Genomic DNA, 22,822 nt, shown 5'->3' with positions numbered 1-22,822 from the left:
CGCAAAAAGTGCTCTGGTCTTTGGGCAGCCAAATGGTCCGGGGCTTAAGTGGTCAATGAGCAGGTCTTAGACACTGTCCCTCAAAGTGCCACACAGTACAGCTAAAGTGCACTATGCAAATGCACCGACATGAGAGAAATTAAATGGGAGTCTTCCAGCAAATCAGCTGAGATTTACCATTGCAGCCATCTGCTTCACATGCACTATAAAAAGGAAAGATCAACCAAATCAGCAGGTAGATTTTTTTTTTCTGAACACTCTCACGGTTTGGCATAGCAAGGTCACAGCTTGAATTGGATGAAGGGCAAGACCCACCAGTGAGAACAGAGCTCTAGAAATGGCGTTTAGATGCTTATTGGTTGGGTCCACAAAGCGATTGAAAAAGGTTTGTTTTTGGTTTTTTAATTACATGTTACAGTGCATCCTGAAAATATTCACAACGCTTCACTTTTTCCACATTTTATGTTACAGCCATATTCCAAAATGGATTAAATTCATTATTTAAACACAAAATTCTACAAACAATACCCCATAACGACAAGGTGAAAGAAGTTTATTTGAAATCTTTGCAAATCTATTTGCAAAAAAAACAAACGAAAAAAAAAAAAGAATTAAAAAATAAAACAAACTTATTCACAGCCTTTGTTAGGACACTCAAAATTGAGCTCAGGTGCATCCTGTTTCCACTGAATATCCTTGAGATGTTTCAACAACTTGATTGGAGTCCACCTGTGGTAAATTCAGTTGATGGGACATGATTTGAAAAGGCACACACCTGTCTATATAAGGTCCCACAGTTAACAGTGCATGTCAGAGTCCAAGGAATTGTCTGAAGACCTCAGACGGGATTGAATCGAGGCACAGATCTGGGGAAGGGTACAGAAACATTTCTGCAGCACTTAGGCTACTTTCACACTGGGGCGTTGGCGGTAAAGGGCCGCTATTTTTAGTGGAGGTTTTCAGCCGCTAGCGGGGGTGCTTTTAACCTCCGCTAGCGGCCGAAAAAAGGTTAAAGCCGCCTGCCAAAGCACTGCTGCAGCAGCGCTATTCTGGCGTCGTTGCCCATTGGGCGCTTTAGGAGCGGTGTATACACCGCTCCTACAGCGCTGCAAAGATGTGGCTTGCAGGACTTTTTGGCGTCCTGCCAGCACACCAATCTAGTGTGAAAGCCCTCGGGTTTTCATACTGGAGTAAGAGGAGAGGGTCTTTACAGGCGCTATTTTTATCGTTATAGCGCCTGTAAAGCGCCTCAGTGTGAAAACAGCCTGAAGGTCCCAATAAACACAGTGGCTTCCATCATCCGTAAATGTAAGAAATTTGAAACCACCAGGACTCTCTCTAGGGCGGGCCGCCCAGCCATACTGTGTGATCAGGGACAAGGGCCTTAGTCAGAGAGGTGATCAAGAACCTGATGGTCACTCTGACAGAGCTCTAGCGTTTCTCTGTAGTGAGAGGAGAACTTTCCAGAACAACCATCTCTGCAGCACTCCATCAATCAGGCCTGTATGGTGGAGTGGCCAGACAGAAGCCACTCCTCAGTAAAAGGCACATGACAACCTGCCTAGAGTATGCCAAAAGGCACCTGAAGGACTTAGACCTTATAAAAAAAAAAATCTCTGGTCTGATGAAAAAAAAAGATTGAACTCTTTGGCCTGAATGGCAAGCACCATGTCTGGAGGAACCAGGCAGCACTCATGACCTGGCCAATACCATCCCCACAGTGAAGCATGGTGGTAGCAGCATCACACTGTGGGAATGTTTTTCACTGGCAGGAACTGAGAGACTAGTCAGGATCGAGGGAAAGATGAATGCAGCAATGTACAGAGACATCCTTGAGAAACCTGCTCCAGAGCGCTCTGGACCTCAGACTGGGGCGAAGGTTCATCTTCCAACAGGACAAAACCCTAAGCACACAGCCAAGATAAAAGGAGTGGCTACGGAACAACTCTGTGAATGTCCTTGAGTGGCCCAACCAAAACCCAGACTTGAACTCGATTGAACATCTCTGGAGAGATCTGAAAATGGCTGTGCACAGACACTCCCCAACCAATCTGATGGAGCTTGAGAGGTCCTGCAAAAAAATAGGTGTGCCAAGCTCATACTCAAAAAAGACATGAGGCTGTAATTGGTGCCAGAGGTGCTTCAACAAAGTATTGAGCAAAGGCTGTGAATACTTATTAAGTACATGGGATTTTTTTGTTTTTTATTTTTAATAAACTTGCAAAGATTTCAAACAAATGTCTTTCACGTTGTCATTATGGGGGTATTGTTTGTAGAATTTTGAGGAAAATAATGAATTTAATCTATTTTGGAATAAGGCTGTTTCATAACTACAGCTGCTCCTGGTGTTGCCGAGTCTCCTGTGAGGAGAGAGCAGCTCTGCTGATCTCAGGCACAGTGCTGGATTGAGATCAGGCTCAGGTTAGTATTTATAGGAGCGCTGCACATAAGAGAATACTTTCATGTAAAAAAGCCTTTAGTCTTTATAACCACCTTAATGACAGGTACATCTTCTACCAGAAAAGTAAGCACCTTGTTAAAGTTTATCTTGATGCTTTCAGTTGCTACAGAGAAATAATTAAAAAGATGGTGCACATGGAATGTTTTTTGCAGCCTTGAGAGTTTTAAAAGACCCAAGACTAGAAATTGCACTGGTAGAAGCAACAGGATGATCCCTTCAATTTCTGAGTGGTGCACAGTGCATCAATAAGGGTCAAAATAGTCTTCTTTACTTTGGGAGTAAAAGCAGTGGACTGCAACACCTCAGGGAGAAGTTCATCGGTCAAGGATTAGCGCAAATCAGAAACACATTCTCTGGCCGATTCCATGGAGGTTGCCAAGGTCATGGGCAATTCAGATATAGAACGTGCAGGAGAGTTTGCAGAAGCACACTTGTGATCTCTGCTCAGAGACTGCAAATAACTGGGTGATTTTGGTCATAAAGTCTTGAAGGACCATGATAAAAACTTCAGTGGAGAGGGAAGACAGTCTTAGCCACACCCAATGGATGAAACAGATTTTAATAGCAGAGGATAACATGATTCCAGCTGCAGATTCAGCACCTTTAGAAGGCACACAACAAGCAGTATCAGTGCTGTTAGTATAATGTGAGTGGAGGGCACCTGATACAGAGAGACTGTCATCCCAGTGTCTAGAATCAGTTATGTTGTGACCACATGTTGGTAAGGCAACATATAGGTTCATGGTAAGGAGTAAGGCCTCAGGTGCTCATGAAACCCAGACAGCTTGCAGAAGATAGATGGCAGGAGGTAACCAAGGTCACTGAAGGCAGGCAGCAGGAATACACTAGATTACCAAAAGCATTGGTACGCCTGCCTTTACACGCACAAGAACTTTAATGGCATCAAAAGTCTTAGTTTGTAGGGTTCAATATTGAGTTGGCCCACCCTTTGCAGCCATAACAGTTTCAACTCTTCTGGGAAGGCTGTCCACAAGGTTTAGGAGTGTGTCTATGGGAATGTTTGACCATTCTTCCTGAAGTGCATTTCTGAGGTAAAGCACTGATGTTGGATGAGAAGGCCTGGCTTGCAGTCTCTGCTCTAATACATCCCAAAGGTCTTCTATCAGGTTGAGGTCAGGCCTGTGCAGGCCAATCAAGTTCCTCCACCCCAAACACGCTCATCCGTGTCTTTTTATACCTTGCTTTGTGCACTAGTCCAAATCATTTGGTGGAGGGGGATTATGGTGTGGGGCTGTATTTCAGGGGTTGGGCTTAGCCCCTTAGTTCCAGTGAAGGGAACTCCCTTCACGTACCAAGACCTTTTGGACAATTTCATACAACTTAGTGGGAACAGTTTGGGGATAGCCCCTTCCTGTTTCAACATGACTGTGCACCAGTGCACAAAGCAAGGATCATAAAGACATGTTGGGCGAAGGAACTTGACTGGCCTGCACAGTGTCATCCTGGGCTGATCGACAGTTTTCTTTTGTTTTTTTTTGCCAGTGTCCAATCCTCTAGTAGGCGACAGTATAACCAGAAGGTAAAAGGAGAAAAAAAAAAAAATCACCATAGGTTTAGGGCTGGTTCACACCTATGCAGGTTGTCGTTTGCGTTTTTCCAACACGTTTTTGGTTCCATAGACTTCAATGGATCAAAACTAAGTCCCCGGCCTTTCCATAAAATGCACATATGTGAACATGACCCATAGGAAACCATGTTAAATGGACTGTAGGGTGTGTGCAAAACTGAAAATGCACAAAAAAAAAAAAAAATGCATAGGTGTGAACCAGGCCTACTTACCTGTGAAGTATGCCCCATGTCATGCAGGCAAGCTAGATCATGTAGTAATTAAATCCTCCTTTGTGCATGTAATGGCATATTTTTTGCCTTTCAGCTTATTTCTATGGCTCATTCTCTGCTACTATACTAGGACTGTGGTGACCCAGCAATGGATCAACATCAAAATCACCCCAAAAAGACAAGACTTAGAAAACACAGACAACTACCCCCATGGTACTTGGCAGTTCGTCTGCGTAATTAGGACTTCTGTTACTGTAAAAAGTTAATAATCCTTGCTTATAATCAATAGGACTAGTCCGTTTTGGCAATCACATGATTAGGAACCACTCACAACAGCTCATTATCTTCTTTCCAGGATTTGGGCAGTTGGAAGTCGCAGCTCAGCCCTGGAGCCAAGCAACCTCAGAATACACAACATGACTGAGGATGGGGAAAGTGTTACAATAACAAACTTTACCTGCATTAGGATGATCACTTTCTTCACAAATATGGTAATCAGAGGACAGGCAACTAAACACTGTGGTACCTGACCTCTTCTGCACTTACCCAGGCTATAATTGGCAGCCTAGTTATAAAACTTCAGTGCCTTTACGCTGTTATAATATAGCAAGAAAATGTTGGGGAAGGAAGTTAATACATGGTGGTTAAACAAATAACACACTGACATGACAAAGTCATTCCATATATCAGTTTCTAAAAAGAAAAAATGGGGGAGGTACCCATCTTTTAGCTGAGGAAGCACTGCTGACAATAACAGTTTTTGTATAATGCCACATTCAAAGGACTTCAGAGCAGAGTATAGACGGTAGAGGACTATGAAGCAGATTTAAACACTGTGCACTCACATGCTAATGACGTTTAGATTTCCTATTTTGGTTGTGGATATTTTCCAAATGAAGCTTCCATTCGACTTTGCTTTAAACCCTATAAAATATGAAAATGGAATCAAATAGAAGAAAAAAGGAAATCATTTTTGCAATCTGCTCAGTCATGCTTGTCGACAATATAATGAAAGCCACCAGAAACCACACCTCGTCAGTCAATTCAGCAAATGCCAGCTGTGTAAAACATAGGATGATAAAACGCATAGCTAGATCAAAAAAAGAACAATGTTCCCTTTTAGTCCAAGTCAGCAACTGCATAGACTGAAGTGGGAGCTAGGACTGAAAATAGACCATGAACCACTTAAAGAACAGGCCTCTTTTTCAGACTCGGTGTTTACAAGTTAAAAAAAAAAAAAAAAGGTGTGTATCTATCGCGCTGTCCCTTTAAAACAAAATAAGCAGCCAGCACAGCAATTGATCAACTCATGCAGAAAATGACATAGTGTAAGCAAGTGCAGCGCTAAAGAAATAAAAATCTCAGATAGTCATTCATATTGTGCTTTTTCAGTTTATTGGTCGCATAGCCACTGGTTGAATTGCATTTAATAGTCTTAATGACTGAGATTTTTATTTCTTTAGCGCTGCACTTGTTTACACTATATGTTATTTTTTACACGTTAAAAACAAGTTATTTTGCTAGAAACTTACTTGGAACCCGAAAACATTATACATTTTTTTCCCTAACACCCTAGAGAATAAAATGGCGGTCATTGCCATTTTATACTTTTGGTCACACCGTATTTGCGGAGCGGTCTTAAAAGCGCACTTTTGTAAAAAAATTCACTTTTTTGAATTAAAAAAAAAAAAAATAAGACAACAATAAAGTTAGCCCAATTTTTTTTATATTGTGAAAGATAATGTTACATTGAGTAAATTGACACATGTCACGCTTCAAAATTGCGCCCGCTTGTGGAATGGTGTTAAACTTTTACCCTTAAAAATCTCCATAGGCGATGTTTAAAAAAATTCTACAGGTTGCATGTTTTGAGTTAGAGGAGGTCTAGGGCTAGAATTATTGCTCTTGCGGTAACGATTGCAGCGATACTTCACGTGTGTAGTTTCACCACAGTTTTCATATGCGGGCGCTTCTGTGCGCGAGCTCGTTGGGACGGGGCGCTTTGAAAAATTTTTTTTTTCTTATTTATTTTACTTGATTTTATTAATTTTTTACACTGCTTAAAAAAAAAAAAAAAAAAAAAAAAAAAAAACAAACAAAAAAAAAAAAAAAGGGTCACTTTTATTCCTATTACAAGGAATGTAAACATCCCTTGTAATAGAAAAAAAGCACAAGTCCTCTTAAATATGAGATCTGGGGTCAAAAAAGTCCTCAGATCTCATATTTGGACTTAAATGCAATTAAAAAAAAAAAAAATTGTCATTTGAAAAAATGACAAACAAAAAAATGGCCCTTTAAGACATATGGGTGGAGCTGACGTTTTGATGTCTCTTCTTCCCCTCACTCGTCTCCATACCCAGACATGGACAGGTCCCGATCGCCTTCGCCGACTGCTCCGGTAAGCGGTGGGTGGCCCCTCTCCCGCCGCCGATAGCGGTGAATCCGCCGCAGAGACCACCACTATCGTAAACAGGACTGCCGGCTGAAAAGATGGATACCCCGGTTGTGGCAGCAGCTGCTGCCATTACCAAGATATCCATCTTTAAAGTGCCGACGTATATGTACAGGAGTCGGTCGGCAAGTGGTTAACCACTTCCCGCCCAGCCTATAGCAGATTGACGGCCGGGCGGTGGTTCAGTTATCCTGACTGGGCATCATATGACGTCCAGCAGGATAACATGCCGGCGCGTGCCTGTGGGGGCGCGTATCGCGGGGATCGGTGGTGCGGTGTGTCAGTCTGACACAACGCTACACCGATCTCGGCGGAGGCTCTTTACCACATGGTCAGCCGTGTCCAATCACTGCTGATCAAGATGTAAATAGGAAGAGCCGTTGATCGGCTTTTCCTCACTCACGCCTGACAGACGCGAGTAGAGGAGAGTCGATCGGCGGCTCTCCTGACATGGGGGGGGGGGGTCTGTGCTGATTGTTCATCAGCGCAGCCCCCCCCCCCCCTCAGATGCCCACACTAGACCACCAGGGAAGCACCCAGCATGTGGATGGCCAGATTCATCCCCCATTGGCCATCCACATGTAAAAAAAAAAAAAAATGCCCAAAATATGCCAACCAGTGCCCACAAATGGGCACTGACTGGCACATCATATTTAGAGTTGAAAATGTTTTTATTGGTATAAAGAAACAAAAGAAAATAATACAGTTGACATAAAATTATTATACTGTGAAAGGACAACCAGAGCGCCAAATGGCTATCGCCCACAGCAATACGGGCAGCTATTGAGTAGTAGATCATATAAACAGATTATGTCAAACATCAAGATGGTGAAATGGAAAGAGGGAAAATGAAAAGGGGAGGAGTAGGATAAAAGATAGGAGGACGAACAGGGGTAAGAAAAGGGGAAGGAGTAGAAGAGAGGGGGGGGGGGGGGGGGGGGGTCTGCTGGCTGGAAATGGAGAGGAAGGACTCTAGTTTATCGGTTGCAAGGATAAATCAGGGATCAGGGGACATTCAAATTAGTGGAAGAGGTTGGAGTAGGGGTGACAGGGAGTAAAGTAACCAGCGTGTCTGAGGAGGAGAAGCATCGCCAGACAGACCATAATATTGTGAATTTCTCGTAAGTATCATTATCTAGCGCTAACATCTCCTCCATACGCATGATATCATTCATAGTGGAGGTCCAAAGGGCCAACGTGAGGATAGTCGTTGTCTTCCAAAAAAGAGGTATAAGTTGGCGAGCAGCAGACAGGAAGAAGCGGAGGAGACTGCGTTTTTGAGAGGTAATCGATCCTGGCAGAATAGAGAGAAGGGCTATTTCAGGGGTCAATTGCAAAGGATCGTCATAAATTTTTTCATAAACCTGGGATACCTGTTTCCAGAAAGGACGGATCCGATCACACTCCCACCACACATGCAGGTACGATCATGTTGCAGTAGAACATCGCCAGCAGGTAGACGGAGTGGAGGGGAATATTTTCCATAGAGTGGCAGGGTCCCTGTACCACCTCGACAAAACCTTAAAATTCTTCTCTTGTGAATAACAAGAGAGATTGAGGACTTGTGTGCGAAATGGAATGCAGTTTGCCATTCCACTCTGGAGATGGTCTTTCCCAAGTCTGCCGACCACATTCCAGTGTAAATGGGTAAGTCATTTAGTGTGAGAGCTTGAATCATACTGTAAATGTGTGAGAGTAAATGTCTAGGTAATTCTTGAAGGGAACTTAGGTGTTCAAATTCAGTCAGGGGGCGATGGATCTGAGAGGAACTGAAAAGATGTTTGGTGAAGGTAGTGAGGTGTAGGGAGGTGAGCCAGTCCTGGTTTCCCGTTGGGATATTTGGGGTTCCATTGTCCGCATGAACGAAGGAATGAGCTTGTGGCCAGGAGGTGCGGAGAAGAGCCTAGAGCGTGAGCCCCTATACCTTGTGGAAAGGCTGGATTATCAAAAAGTGGTAATAAAGGAGATGGATCTGAAGACAGAATCTCACATAGTCCTCTCCTGTACCAGAGCACAAGGGCAGCTGTAGTTAGAGGAGAAGAGTTGGCTAAAACCGGTAAGTTGCTCCTATAACCCCAAAGTAAAGCCCTTAGATCAACGGGGGGCATATCCTGTTCAACCATGACCGAGGCTTTTTGAAAGGGTCGTGGGAACCATTCAACTATACGCGCAATTAATGTGGCTTTGTAATATAGCTCAAAATCTGGCAAGCCTGTACCGCCTTGCAGTTTTGGCCGTGTGAGTGATTTAAATTTGATTCTACATAATCCTTTATTCCACAAGAAGCGAATGGAGAGAGAGCGCAGGGTAGAGAAAAATAATTTGGGTATGATGACCGGTATGGTCTGGAATAGATAAAGCAGTTTGGGTAGAGTATCCATCTTGAGGGTATTTATGCGTCCAAACCAAGGAATAGTTTTATCCCCCCAGGAAGCTAGGTCTTTGCGGAGACGGGAGAGGAGGAGAATATAGTTTAATGTAAAAAGATTGGAAAGGTTAACCGGTATTATCACTCCCAGGTAAGTGATGCCCTTGGTCTGCCAATAAAGAGAAAAAAAAAAAAAAAAAAAAAAAAAAAAAAAGGAAGAGTAGTTGGATCGGAGGGAGGACAAAGTAGATGCAGGAAGAGAGATGTTGAGGGCCTCAGTCTTGGAGATTTAAAATTCTTGTCTTGGAGTTTAAAATTACTTAGTTTTCCAAAGCGTTGGAATTCCAAGAAAAGTGAAGGGAGGGTTATATGGGGCTGGCGAGCATAGATGAGTAAGTCATCGGCATACAATGAAAGCTTATGGTGTGCGGATGGCGTGTGTATGCCTTGTATGGAGTCATTTTGGCGAATGCTAAATGCTCCATCACAATGACAAAAAGGGGGGAAAAGGGGGCAGCCCTGGCGAGTTCCGTTAGATATATCAAACGCTGCTGATGGCACATCATATTTACATTGCAAAACAGGGATGCCCAGCAATGCCAACCATCAGTGTCCATCCATGCCACCCATCAGTAGCCATCAGTGCCGCCTACGAGTGCCCGTCAGTGCCAAATATCAGTGAAGAAGAAAACCTACTTATTTACAAAAAAATTTAACAGAAAACAAAGAAAAACTTGTTTTTTTTGCCAAATTTTCGGTCTTTTTTTATTTGTTGCGCAAAAAATAAAAATCGCGCTCGCAAATACCACCAAAAGAAAGCTCTATTTGTAGGAACAAAATGATAAAAAATTTGTTTGGGTACAGTGTAGCATGACCGCACAATTGTCATTCAAATTGCGACAGCGCTGAAAGCTGAAAATTGGCCTGGGCAGGAAGGTGTCCAAGTGGCTGGTATTGAAGTGGTTAAAGCAGAAGTAAAGTCTGTAGTATACTCACCATTCCAGAAATGCAACTGTTGCACCTCTAGCATCTTTCCACCCAGGCTTCTCTCGGGTGCTGGGTTTTGTCCCAATTGGCCAGCAGGAATGACGTGACTCCCACACATGTGCACTGAGTCTTTTATTCAGGAACGCTGACAGTTTGTCAAGAACATATACTGAGCTGTATGCCTTCAGTAGAAGAGTGCCAACATGCAATAAGTTTGTTCTACTGCCAAAGAGACATAGGAAGTCTATTTTGCAATAAAAAAAAGCTCCCTGCTTTTTTTTTTTTTTTTTTTTGCTTTGTTTTGCAACTTTAGTCCCACTTTCAGCTACAATCGTAGCTCAGTTTAGACATGGTTTCGATTTTTTTTCTACTTATGCCCATGGAAGGTGTGTTTTGGTGCAAACACCACCAAAGATGCAGCACACAGGATTAGGTTTAATGCAGCGCACCAAATTGACGTGTGAATGCACGCAAAAAAAAAAACAAAAAAAAAAAAAAACAAAAACAAAAAAAAAAACCACACACACACACCACTCTACAAAACACACCGAAAGGAATGATTGTGCCGCATGTAACTATGAACCTAAACAAAGTCTTATCTGGAAATAATAATGGAATTAGTACAGGAGGCTTTCAGAATTAAATTAGAACCAATCACGTTGTGTAGTTCCTCACAGAGAATCTAAGCTACTAAACTGAAAGGGTTACTAAACCCCCTGTCATTCTTTATTTTATTTTTTTAATATCATACTTACCTCCTCTGTGCAGTTTTGCACAGAGTGGCCCCGAGCCTCCTCTTCTGGGATCCCTCAGTGGCGCTGGTGGCTTCTCCTCTTCTCGAGGGCCCCGGAGAAGCGATCCCCTTCGCTACACCCGTGCGGGCAAGCTCCCAAGTCCTGCTGCTGCACATATTGACGGACAGGACTCGCCCCGCATCATTCGATTTGATTGACAGCAGCAGGAGCCAATAGCTGCGCTTCTATCAATCTATCCAATCAGGACACGGGACACCGGCTGGAGCTGGTGTACTCATTTTCATTGCGGGAATTACGGGTCTCAGGCAAGTAAAAAGGGGGCTGCTGCATGACAGGATGTTTTTCACCTTAATGCATAGAATGCATTAAAGGTGAAAAACCTTGAGGGTTTACAACCCCTTTAAAGTGTATTTCCACTTTTGCAGACCGATTGAAATAACACTTTATATTTGTTACATATTCTGATTCACATGGCATAAAATTAAAATATTTAAAAATTGCTGCTTACTTTTTATATATATATATTATATACATATAGTGGGGTTTTGTCAAATATGACAGAAGATGACATGCAGAAGTGGAAATACAATTTAACCTGTTCCGGGGGACACGCAAATCACCAGGTGCGCGCTCTCGTGATCGATGCAGACTGACGTAAAGGTACGTTAACCCGCATCAGCGCTGCTTCCCGTCCACTGTTTTATAGGCTGTGGGCAGACGGGAAGCAGCGCCGATGCGGGTTAACATAACTGTACGTCAGCCTGCATCGCTAGCTGCTATGTGACTCACAGAGCGCGCACCTGGGAGCCCGGTGATCCGTGTGTCCCTCTGACACAACGGAACACATTACCTCTGTCTCCGGGTGTTCATATGGTGTTGTACCATGTGACTGCTGTGTCCAATCACAGCAATCACATAGTAATGAATGGAAACCGAAAGTAAACATCGGTTCTCTCTGCTCTCACGGATCAACTGTGAACCATTGCTGCAACCTGTGAGTGTACAGCAGCCTGTCACAGTGCATGTACACTCACAGACTGCAGTGACAGCTTGCCCTAGTGTCCCTGATCAATGCCCCTAGTGTAAGAACAATAAAAAGTGTGCAGCCAACCCGTCACCTATCTCAGTGTCTCCAGTGCTCACGCCATGCAACAAGTCAGCATCCTGATCACAGCCATATGCCATACCACCATCCTGATCACCACCATACCCCATACTAGCATCCTGAACACCGCCATACCCGATAGCAGTCACCTATGGGGATTTTTAGGTACCGTAGTTTGGCAAAATTTCACGAGCGGACGCAATTTTAAAGTGTGACATGTTTGGATATTTATTCAGCGTAACACCTTTTATATTTTACCACGAATCCCATGCTGTTCCTAGAGGCAAGCTCCAATAACTTTGGACTGTCCCACAGGGAAGCAGGAAGGACAGGCAAGTTTTGGCATGTTCGGGAATTGCTGAAGTCATGCCTGTCGAACCAAGAGCAGGTTTTTTTTCGTTTCCACAGTCCTTTTAAGGGCAATACGATAACTACTGTGTAGTGCATATAATGTGATTTACTACCCTACAACAGCTTTTTTTTTTTTTGTTTAACTTAAAAAAGGTCCCTTTAAGTCCTCATGCACATGGACGTTTTTACAGCTGCTTTTTTGAGCTTTTTTTGCAGCTTAAAAAGGCCTGTCTATGTTAGTCTATGGCTTCATGCCCACCTAGGCGTTTTTGAGCTGCAAGTGGCATAAGCGTTTTTAAGCTGTAAAAAAAAACCCAGGACCAGTGCGTTCTGAAAGACGTTTTTCAGCTGTAAAAACGTTCTAACACTGAAAAACGCTCAAAAACGCTCAAAAACGCTAACGCGGAAAAACGCTCAAAAACGCTAAGAAACGCTATTGCAAAAACGCTGAAAAAAGCTGAAAAAAGTTAAAAAAATTCACTGCAAAGATACTGGCGTTTTCATAACGTTTTTTTAACAGCCTGTGTGCATGAGGGCTTAAAAGCATTAGAAGTGCTGTTAGGTAAACAATTTGTTTTATTATAAAGCAACAAATTCTAAAACAGTTTGGTAATTTAAAAAGTAAGGCAATTATAATCAACAAGTATGAGCAGCAGAATGTACACTCACCAGATAATAACCAGTATGATAGCCACTCATGTACCAGGCAATTAGCATGCTTCCCAGGGCTTCATCATCTTCTGTGATATCAGGGCCCATTGGAGGAGGAGGGGGTATCAGCTAAACAGCAAAACACAAGAGAGCGAGACTTTTTAAAAACAACAACAGATTGCATTTTTGCCTGCCAATTCTGCAGACAGAAAGCTCAAATAGCCTGTTGACAGACATTAATAGCAGGCATTAGTTAAGCATTTGGGAGGTATTTAAAGAAAAAAAGATCCCAACAGCTTTAGTCACATCACTTACCTTTAATGAAGTATGTCCCATGTTGTGCAGTCAGCTGGATCCTGGGGAAATGTTTACTACAAATATACCCTGTCCTCTTTCTGGCTCTGAACTTCCGGAAATGCAAATGATTACAGCTTCTAGACTTCAGGCACAATAGCAGTGAAGATTGAAGGGACACGCCCCCTCCTTCCTCCATTGAGAAAAGTTTTTATCGATTATACTGCTTGTAACATGATCTGTGAATGGAGGAGAGAATCCTGTGAATGATCAGAACTCTCCCCAATCACAGATCATGTTACAAGCAGTGTACTCAATGAAAGAATTTCTCAGTCAGTCTGACCATCTGTACTGCTGTTGTACCTGAAGCCATTAACCATTGCAGCGCTGGAAGGTCAGAAACAGGAAGAGGGCAGGCATCCCTGCAGTGAAGATCTCTCCAGGACCCAGCTACCTGCACAACATGGAACATACTTAAAGCGGTTGTATACCCGCACAAAATTATTATTTTTTTTAAAAACCTGTAAAAATCTGCACCGCATACTAGCTCATTATAAAATACTTACCTTAGAACGAGGCGTCGGAAGCTGATCCCAGTCACCGCCGAGGGAGCTGACATTTCCCCTCTGCGTGTCTTCCAGGTTCATGGCTCCGGTGCTGCAAGTGGCCAGAGCTGCGATGTCGTCACTCCCGCGCGGGAGACTTCTGCCGGACCTTCACAGCGCATGTGCCGCCGACGTCAGCGGCTGCATGCAAAGCGGATATCTCCTAAACAATACAGGTTTAGTAGATATCCATTTTACCTACAGGTAAGCCTTATTATAGGCTTACCTGTAGGTAAAAAAAAAAAAGGGGGTATACAACCACTTTAAATCACAGGAAAGTGATGTGACTAAAGATGTAAATTATTTTTTTTAAGCTAAACTTTAGCTTTAAAAACACTTAAAATCTCCCCCTAAGTTTCCAAATTACATAGTACAAATCTATGTTTGAGATAAGAGTTACATTGCTGTGCTTTAAACATTAGTGACTGCAGTATTTCTATAGATGTGGGGAAGTTTCACTTTTTTTTTTTTTTTTTTGGATTCTGGAGGACATGCTAGGATTAGTCAGGATAATTTATCTGTCAAATGTTTAGTCTTTTCTCTATTGTTTATATTTGAAAGCCTTGCTATGTTCAAACAAGGAAGAATGCAAAATTTCCATATTGGGTAGCTGGTATGTCAACACATGATTCACGCATGGAATTCCAGCCTTCACACTGTCTTGGTTATGGGCAAGAAAAATAAATAAATCTTGCATGTTGTGAAACTAAAAAAAAAAGGCAACAAAATAATAGTAAACATAATAGATATATGTATAAAGAGGAACAAAAAACAAACAAAAAAAAAAAAATCAAGCCAAGCATTGAATAGAAAATGTATTATGGAAAAAGAAAAGCAAGCTAAGGCAAGCCAAGTGTCATGTTTAGCAAAAAATTTTTGTAAGAAGTATTTTTACAAAAGTTAAAAATCAGGGTTATTGGTACTTTTACATAGCTCCATCTGAGAGGGATATCATCATGTTAGAAAATGCTGAGGATACTTCTTAAAAACAATCTGCCATGAAGGCACACTCTAGAACTGTGCCTTTTGTTACCTCTTTATACATGGTGCCTATACTGTGAGAAGACAATGACTTACAGGTGGGCCTGGAGAAAATGATGGAGGCCAGCCAGGAAAGAATGGAGGTGCTTGACTAGAGTTCTCACCAGGCTGTAAATACATAAATGATCATCACTGCTACTGCACAAGTACAAATCAAGCTACCATTTAATTCTGTATATTACATTTCTGAGTGAGACCCGTGTGATGGCTGATGCAACTGGGTAGTTCTGTGTACTAAGCAATGTGAATGGATTACTATGCAAGCAAGAAAGTGTAAAAAAAAATTAAAAAATAAATAAATAAAGGGGGGGGGGGGGGGGGGAATTAGGCGACTTTTTATTTTTTATTTACATTCTCAGGCAAGGATTAAGTTGCATTTCAGGAGGACAATGCACTGTTCTACCTCTCCCAAGAAGTTAGACATCGCTACAGAGTGGACATTAAAAACAAATGCATGGAAATGCATCTCTGTGCAAGACAAATTCTTGCTGTGGACACCCTGCCCTGTCTAAATTACAGCTCCAATTCTCTATAACAATAATAATAATAATAATAAAAAAATAGAGCCTGCCATTTAAACAAAACCCATCTAACTGTCCAGAAACATGCATAACGGAACGGTATGTCAAGTGTGAAAATTACAGCTCACCACCTGTCACAAAATGTAGTCTGCACCCTTACCCGTCCAAAACCTGGCATGAAGGGAGGCGGGGCTGGTGGGAAATGGGTATTCTTTGCTGTAGCTGCAGTACGGTGATCTCTGCTTTCAGAGTCTCTGGATGACCTGTCACTGTCATCCGTTGAGTGTTCCTCGCCATTCACATCCTGAACATAAAACATTAGCAAAGTATGCAAGTGTCACTCTAAAAAACAACATTTACCACATCAACAACTACAACTACTAATACTAGATTCTACCCAACAGCTTTGGATGATGAAAGATTGGTTGGCAATACTTTATAATATGTAAATACAAGTTATTTATCCATTTTTCAGCAGAGCATGAAAGTGCTGTCAATTGCAGCAGGAATAGCCAACAATGTAGTTTAACGCTGCAATTTAACTAGACCATGTTTAAGAACTACTCTAATCAAAATATAAAATACCCCTTGCTTATGTCAGGTTTGAAAAGTCAAAAATTGCTTTTATTTTTATTTTTTTTTTAAGACACTTTAACTGAAATCTGTCTTTATACTGAGCTGTGACATGCCAGTTAAAATGAGACTTGTGGAAGGAGTGTCTTCTACTAGTTTGATGCCGCCATCTGTCATTCACCATAGCACCCACTGATGGTCTGGCATAAAGCTGTATGGAGTGTGCTGGAATATATACTTCGTAAGAGGACGACATTGAGGTCACCACCTCAATGGTGATGTTTTCTACTAGTACAAAGAGCAGGAGGCAGTGACAGTCCTAAGGATTCCAGTGTCTAAAACAGCAGCTCTGGGAGGCTATTCTGACATCTTGCAAACAAAGTCAGGCAGAAACTGTCCAAAAACTCACAAGTTCAATGGATGCAAGCTTGTGAAGCTGCTATCAAATAAGGGGTCCTATGTAATGTGACCTGTTAAAATGCCCCCGCTTGCTATGGGGGCATTCAGGAGGGAGGGGCCAGGAGCCCCGGCTGCGGACCTGAAAAGAGGAGGATCGAGGCTGCTCTGTGCAAAACCCCTGAACAGAGCAGATAAATATGACATGTTTTTTTAGGAGTTCTTTGTTAAAAAAAAAAAAAAAAAAAAAAATCTGCCTTCAACCTGTTGCATATGTGCATCGTAATTAAAATCTTTAACCGCTTGCCGACCGCATGCTGTCGATTGACGGCAGCAGAATGACACTCCTGCGCAAACAGCGTAGCTGTACGGCGGGTGCTTTAAGGAGTATAGGGCGCGCGCGTGGCGGCAGCGTGACACAGGAGCTCGTGCGCGTGGCCAGCGGCCCGATGACCGCAGGCTACTCGCGACTGCTCCTGAGAAGGAGAGAATATACGTAAATAGACAGATCTCCGTTCTGTCAGGGGTGAGGAGAGCGATCTGTTGTTTCTAATGCTTATGAACAACGAATCACTCTCCTCACCCAGGCAGTCCCCCCCCCCCCCCAGTTAGAATCACTCCCTAGGACACACATTTAACCCCTTGATCGGCCCCTAGTGTTAACCCCTTCCCTGCCAGTGACATTTATACAGTAATCAGTGGCTATTTATAGCACTGATCGCTGTATAAATGTCAATGGTCCCAAAATAGTGTCAAAAGTTTCCGATCTGTCCTCCGCAATGTCGCAGTCCTGATTAAAAAAAATAATAAATTTGCAGATCGCCATTACTAGTAAAATAAAAATGCCATAAATCTATCCCCCATTTTGTAGACCCTATAACTTTTGCGCAAACCAATCAATATACGCTTATTGCGATTTTTACCAAAAATATGTAGAAGAATACATATCAGCCTAAACTGAGGAAGAAATTTGTTTGTTTTTTTTTTGTTATATATTTTTTTGGGATATTATAGCAAAAAGTAAAAGATATTGCTTTTTTTTTTTTAAATAGTCCGTATTTTTTTTGTTTTTAGCGCAAAAGATAAAAACCATAGGAGGTGATCAAATACCACCAAAAGAAAGCTCTATTTGTAGGGGGAAAAAAAAGGACGTAAATTTGGCTTGGGTACAGCTTTGCACGATCGTGCAATTGTCAGTTAAAGCAACGCAGTGCCGTATCGCAAAAAATGGCCCGGTCAGGAAGGGGGTACATTCTTTCGAGGCTGAAGTGGTTAAACATAGCAAGCTTAGGCCTCGTAAATACAGCAATATTCTTACAGCAGGTTAAACACTTCATCATCATGCTGGGGACTAGAGGAAGCTGGGGTTGTGTTGTCTACTTTTCGACTATTCCATAATTATATTGCGGAGTATGATGAGCTTAGTGCTATCATATTACTGGAGTTTTTTTTGTTGTTATCCAGATAATTAAATTCTCATGTAATTATTTAAAAGTGCATGAACATCCCATCATGTTTGGTGTCTTGATACATGGTTCAAAGCGCCCCCATAGCAAGACACTCCCTTGGTACTGGTTGTGATTGGCTACTGCTGCTGTATCTGAACCAATGAAGAGGGAGAACCAAGAGAGACTCTACTCTTGTGCACATTGCTGGGTCAAGATCTGGCTCAGGTATGCATTTGGGGGGGGGGGGGGGGGGGGGTGTGCAAGAGCTATTAAACAAGGAGGCAGTGCAGACTTTAAAACAATTTATTAAAAAACAGCAACAGCAAGGTTTGCACTCACATTTAGGAGAAGGTTTTAAGCATAAGGTAGTCACAAATAATCAAAGGGGTCCGTGGAGTCATCTCTCTCAGTTGTGGATATGCAGCGTTTTCTCTGTGTAGTCCCAAAGTGCTAGATGTATGCCGGCTGGCAGCGAAGAGGAACAGCGAAAACGAGGCTTGGTTTGCAAACAGTTTCTCGGCGAGAGCTGATGATGTCACACGATATGCAACGCGCTTCCTGAGCTGGCTCGCCGTGAGTCACGTGACGGCTGCGCTCATTGTCAAGCTTGACAAAACCAAGCCTCATTTTCGCTGTTCCTCTTTGCTGCCGGCCGGCATACATCTAGCACTTTGGGACTACAGAGAAAACGCTGCATATCCACAACAGAGGGATGACTCCACGGACCCCTTTGATTATTTGGGTCTACCTTATGCTTAAACCTTGTGCCTTTAAAACCACTTTAAGGCTGTGCTGAGGCCACTTTGCAGTCACATTTTGCCTAGTGTAATATTCACAGCCAGAAATGCTTGTATCATACTTTAATCCTGCTTCATTTTTAACCAGCCCAAAAACAAACGAACACAGTGAAACATGCAGACCTCTTACCTGCACTTGATCTTTATGATCACTATCTGCTTCTGAACTGTCAGGGAAGCGCAAGTCTGTCAAATTTTGCTCCTCATTGTTGCCATAGCCGGTATACACAACAATACATGTTCCCCTTTTTGCATCAATAGAAGAGATAGTAGCTGGGTAAAGATTGCCATCTTCCGACCAAATGGCATTGCACGAGTCTCCAACTCTCCACTTTAAAAGAAAAGATATACAAGAACTGAGCCCGTAAGGAAGCAATAAACATTTGAAATTTAAAACGAATGATTGCAGTAATGAGATAGTACAACATACAGGTTATGATAATGAGGGAATAACGCAATCAGAAAGCTCTCGCTCAAATCAGTAAACACAGACAAAAAAAAAAAAAAAAAAAAAAACTTCACATCCCATTCCATCACAAAAACAAGGGTAATAATCCTCATTTTGGGATATTTTATGGAATAAGACAAGACTACAGTTCATGTAACATGGTTTCCGATGGGACACGTTCACATCTATGCTTTTTTCAGCTGCTGCGTATTTCGAAAGGGTCAGGGACTTTTTTTCAACACAGAAGGGTGCTTTTTTTGGTTCAATAGAGAAGCTGCAGAAAAGCATGTTGTATGTTTTTACTGTGATTTGCATTTTTTAATCTGCCCAATAACAAATTGGGCAAAAAAAAAAAAAAAAAAAAAAAAAAAAAAAGAGAAGGCAAAAACACAAAATCGCAGCAAATTTGTATGTGCAAAAACGGATCAAAAGCAAACTGCATAGGTGTGAACCGAGCCAAATACCTATCGATATTTGGACGAGAATATTCATACGAAAAATCTTTGCTGAATGAAAGAATGTTGTTTGAAGATTTCACTTGCTTTTAACATTCAGTTTTAAAATGAATGTAATTTCTGCATGAAAACCACATACACTGTCCGAAAAATTCCTTTGACCAAGAAGTTTTCCATTCTGCTCCTTCGAATTTTCCCATCGCTGTGGTCGAAAACGATTAGAAAATGGAACGAATGTTCTTAAAATGAAATTTTTTTAAAAGGAAGAGATCGTTTTTGTATGGCCAGCATAAGTGACAGCAGGCGCAGGTAGCTTTTATCAAGCCACCGGCCTATGACAAGGGAGTCTGTCATACAGAATATATTACATTTGTCTGAAAATCAGCAAAAAAGTCAAATTTTTTTTTTTTCTTAAAATAAAAAATGTGAACTGAGTTTGATGATATTTACGAGATTCAACCTCTAATAGTATATACATTATAACTCTTCTGTCTGTTATTCTGAGAGTGGATTAGAGATTTTGCTCCCTTACCATACAGTTGGTTATGTATATTTACCACTGCATAGAGATATTCGAGAATAAAATTGCCTTTTTTTTTTTAAAAGCGGTTGTATACACGCTGTTTTTTTTTTTTTTCTACACCAGCAAGGGAAAAGGCATAATGAGCTAGTATGCACCGCATACTAGCTCATTATGAGATACTTACCATAGAACGAGGCGCCGGCATCTCACACGGTCCACGCCGAGGGAGCTGACATTTCCCCTCGGCGTGTCTTCCGGGTATCGCGGCTCCGGTGCTGTGAGTGGCCGGAGCCGCGATGTCGTCACTCCCGCGCATGCGCGCGGGAGACTTCTGTCAGGCAAGCTCCGGAGTTTGCCGGGCTGTCTGCCGAGAATCCCCTGTGCGCATGCGCCGCTGCAGTCAGCGGCTCATTGTGAGATATTTTTTTTTACCTACAGGTAAGCCTTATTATAGGCTTACCTGTAGGTAAAAGAAAAAAAAAAAAAAAAAAGTATACAACCACTTTAAACTTTACATAGTAACTAAATTATACGCCATACTTTTAAGGTTATTATCCGATTAATCGAAACAATAAATTGGCCAACTAATCAATTATGAAAATAATCATTCGTTGCAGCCCTATTAGTGTGACTGGTCCCCAAAAAGTGTCAGAATGTCCGCCGCAATATCTTGGTCCAGCCATAAGTCGCTGATCGCCATTACAGGCAACAATAAAAATATCCCATAGTTTGTAGCTGCTATAACTTTTGCGGAAAACCAATCAATGTACAATTATTGGGATTTTTTTTTACCAAAAATATGTAGCAGAAAACATATTTACCTAAATTTATGAAGAAATTAGATTTTTTTCCATTTTTTTATTGGATAAGTTTTATAGCACAAAGTAAAAAAGAATAAAAAATAAATAGTTTTTTTTTCAAAATGGACGGTCTTTTTTTGTTTATAGAAAATAAAAATGCAGAGGTGAACAAATATCAAATATCGCCAAAAGAAAAAAAAAAAAACAAAAAAACTTTTATTTGGGTAGTGTCGCACAACTACGCAATTGTCAGTTAAGGTGACGCAGTGTCGGATCGCAATAAATGACCTGGTCATGAAGGGGTTAAATATTCGGGAGGTCAAGTGGTTAATTAACAATCTTGAAACACAAAGTACAGAAAATTGGGAGCTTGTCACAGGATTCAGACAGTCATACACATACATAGATAATGAACAAATGCGGTCCAGTAGAGACAAACGCTTAGTAATACCTACTGTTTTAAGAAGGCTCTACTGTGCTACATTCATTTGGAGGGCTTTTTTATTGCTTTAGATCCCTCTCACTATTAACCTGTATGTATGGTTGGGTCCCAAGCCCTACTCCATGAAAAACATGGTTTCTGTACATTGTAATGATTGCCAAATAGACTAAAACAATTTTATCCATTTTGGAATAAATGGCTATAATATAAAGGAGAATAAAATATCTTTGCAGTACCTTTTTCAGGGGAAGTGCATTGTTCTTCTTCCTGCCTTTATTTTTCTTGTTATTTTTTCTTTTTGGATTGGGATTCTTCTCTGGTGATGGAGGTCCCACGTTACAGTCTCCGTTCTTCAGAGCTTTCTAAAAGTAGAACTTTGTCCTCAGATCCATGCCTAGTCATGTTACACTTGGACAAAATCTGACAATTGCTTTTCAAGGCAGAAATCTTCACCATTTCCAACAAGACTACATTATACTAAAATTAAAGGCTTTTTAAATATTTCCCTTCAGTGCTAAAATAATTCATATAAACATAATTTTAAGCAGTAAAATTAAAAAAATATAACATGGGAAGCCAACAGGTAGAACTCCAAAAGCAAGTTCTTTGCTCTATAACCACTTGCTGACCAAGCCTTTTCTGAAACTTTTCATTTACAAGTTTAAATTAGTATTTTTTGCTAAAATATAACTTAAACCCCCAAACATTATATATATATTTTTAGCAGAGACCCTAGGGAATAAAATGGTGATCGTTGCAATATTTTATGTCACACTGTATTTGCGCAGTGGTATTTCAAACGTAAAAAACAACAACTTTTTTTTTTTTTTTTAATTAAAAAAAATAAATAAAAAACACTAAAGTTAGCCCAATTTTTTTGTATTATGTGAAAGATGTTACGCCAAATAAATAGATAGACAACTAACATGTTATGCTTTAAAATTGCTCATGGAATGGTGACAAACCACGGTACTTAAAAATCTCCATAGGCGATGCTTTAAAATTTTTTTTTACAAGTTACCCGTTTACAGGAGGTCTAGCACTAGAATTATTGCTCTCGCTCTAACAATCGCGGCGATACCTCACATGTGTGGTTTGAACACCGTTTACATAAGCGGGCGTGACTTACGTATGTGTTCGCTTCTGCACACGAGCACAAAGGGATAGGGCGCTTTAACTTTAATTTTATTTTTTTCTTATACTGTCCCTTTATTTTTTTGATCACTTTTTATTCCTATTGCCTAATAATTCCTATTATCAAAAAGACCCCGATCTATCATTTACCTTTGAAATCAAAAACACGAGAACCAGAAGTGACGTCGGAGGTCATTCCAGTTCTCCAAGGACATAGAGCTAAGTAGGGGCCTTCTTACCCTCACTCAACTTCATGCCCATATAGCAAACAGATTGTTTCTGAGTTTAAACTATCGGAAACCAGGGGGGACTACCTCTCCCCCTAACACCTAAAAGTGATCTTGCGGCGAATCCACCACCAGGTACACTTTTAGCAGATGCAGAATTGCCCACAAAAAAAAAAAAAAAATGGTAC

General features: G+C 41.4%; 1 protein-coding gene across 3 annotated transcripts in view; it reads right to left on the bottom strand.

Moving 5' to 3' along the window:
- The window catches only part of SMN1 (survival of motor neuron 1, telomeric), a 39,251-nt gene that overhangs the window by 5,141 nt on the left and 11,288 nt on the right, over window positions 1–22,822 (bottom strand). For 2 of the 3 annotated variants that reach the window (XR_012243387.1, XM_073624400.1), the window contains exons 3-8: window positions 21,510–21,635; window positions 18,736–18,936; window positions 15,552–15,695; window positions 14,907–14,978; window positions 12,949–13,059; window positions 5,107–5,185 (exon numbers count right to left, since the gene is read on the bottom strand). Coding sequence is in view for 2 of the 3 variants with exons in the window: in XM_073624400.1 (XP_073480501.1) it covers window positions 5,129–5,185; window positions 12,949–13,059; window positions 14,907–14,978; window positions 15,552–15,695; window positions 18,736–18,936; window positions 21,510–21,635 (711 nt within the window). In the remaining variant the exon portion in view is untranslated. The remainder of the gene's footprint in view (window positions 1–5,106; window positions 5,186–12,948; window positions 13,060–14,906; window positions 14,979–15,551; window positions 15,696–18,735; window positions 18,937–21,509; window positions 21,636–22,822) is intronic. The other variant, XM_073624401.1, reaches the window with a different exon arrangement.

This window comes from Aquarana catesbeiana, linkage group LG01, assembly GCF_042186555.1.
Source record: "Aquarana catesbeiana isolate 2022-GZ linkage group LG01, ASM4218655v1, whole genome shotgun sequence".
NCBI lineage: Eukaryota > Metazoa > Chordata > Amphibia > Anura > Ranidae > Aquarana > Aquarana catesbeiana.
The sequence above is the reverse complement of the archived record's forward strand: the minus strand, read 5'-3'. Positions and strand labels throughout refer to the sequence as shown.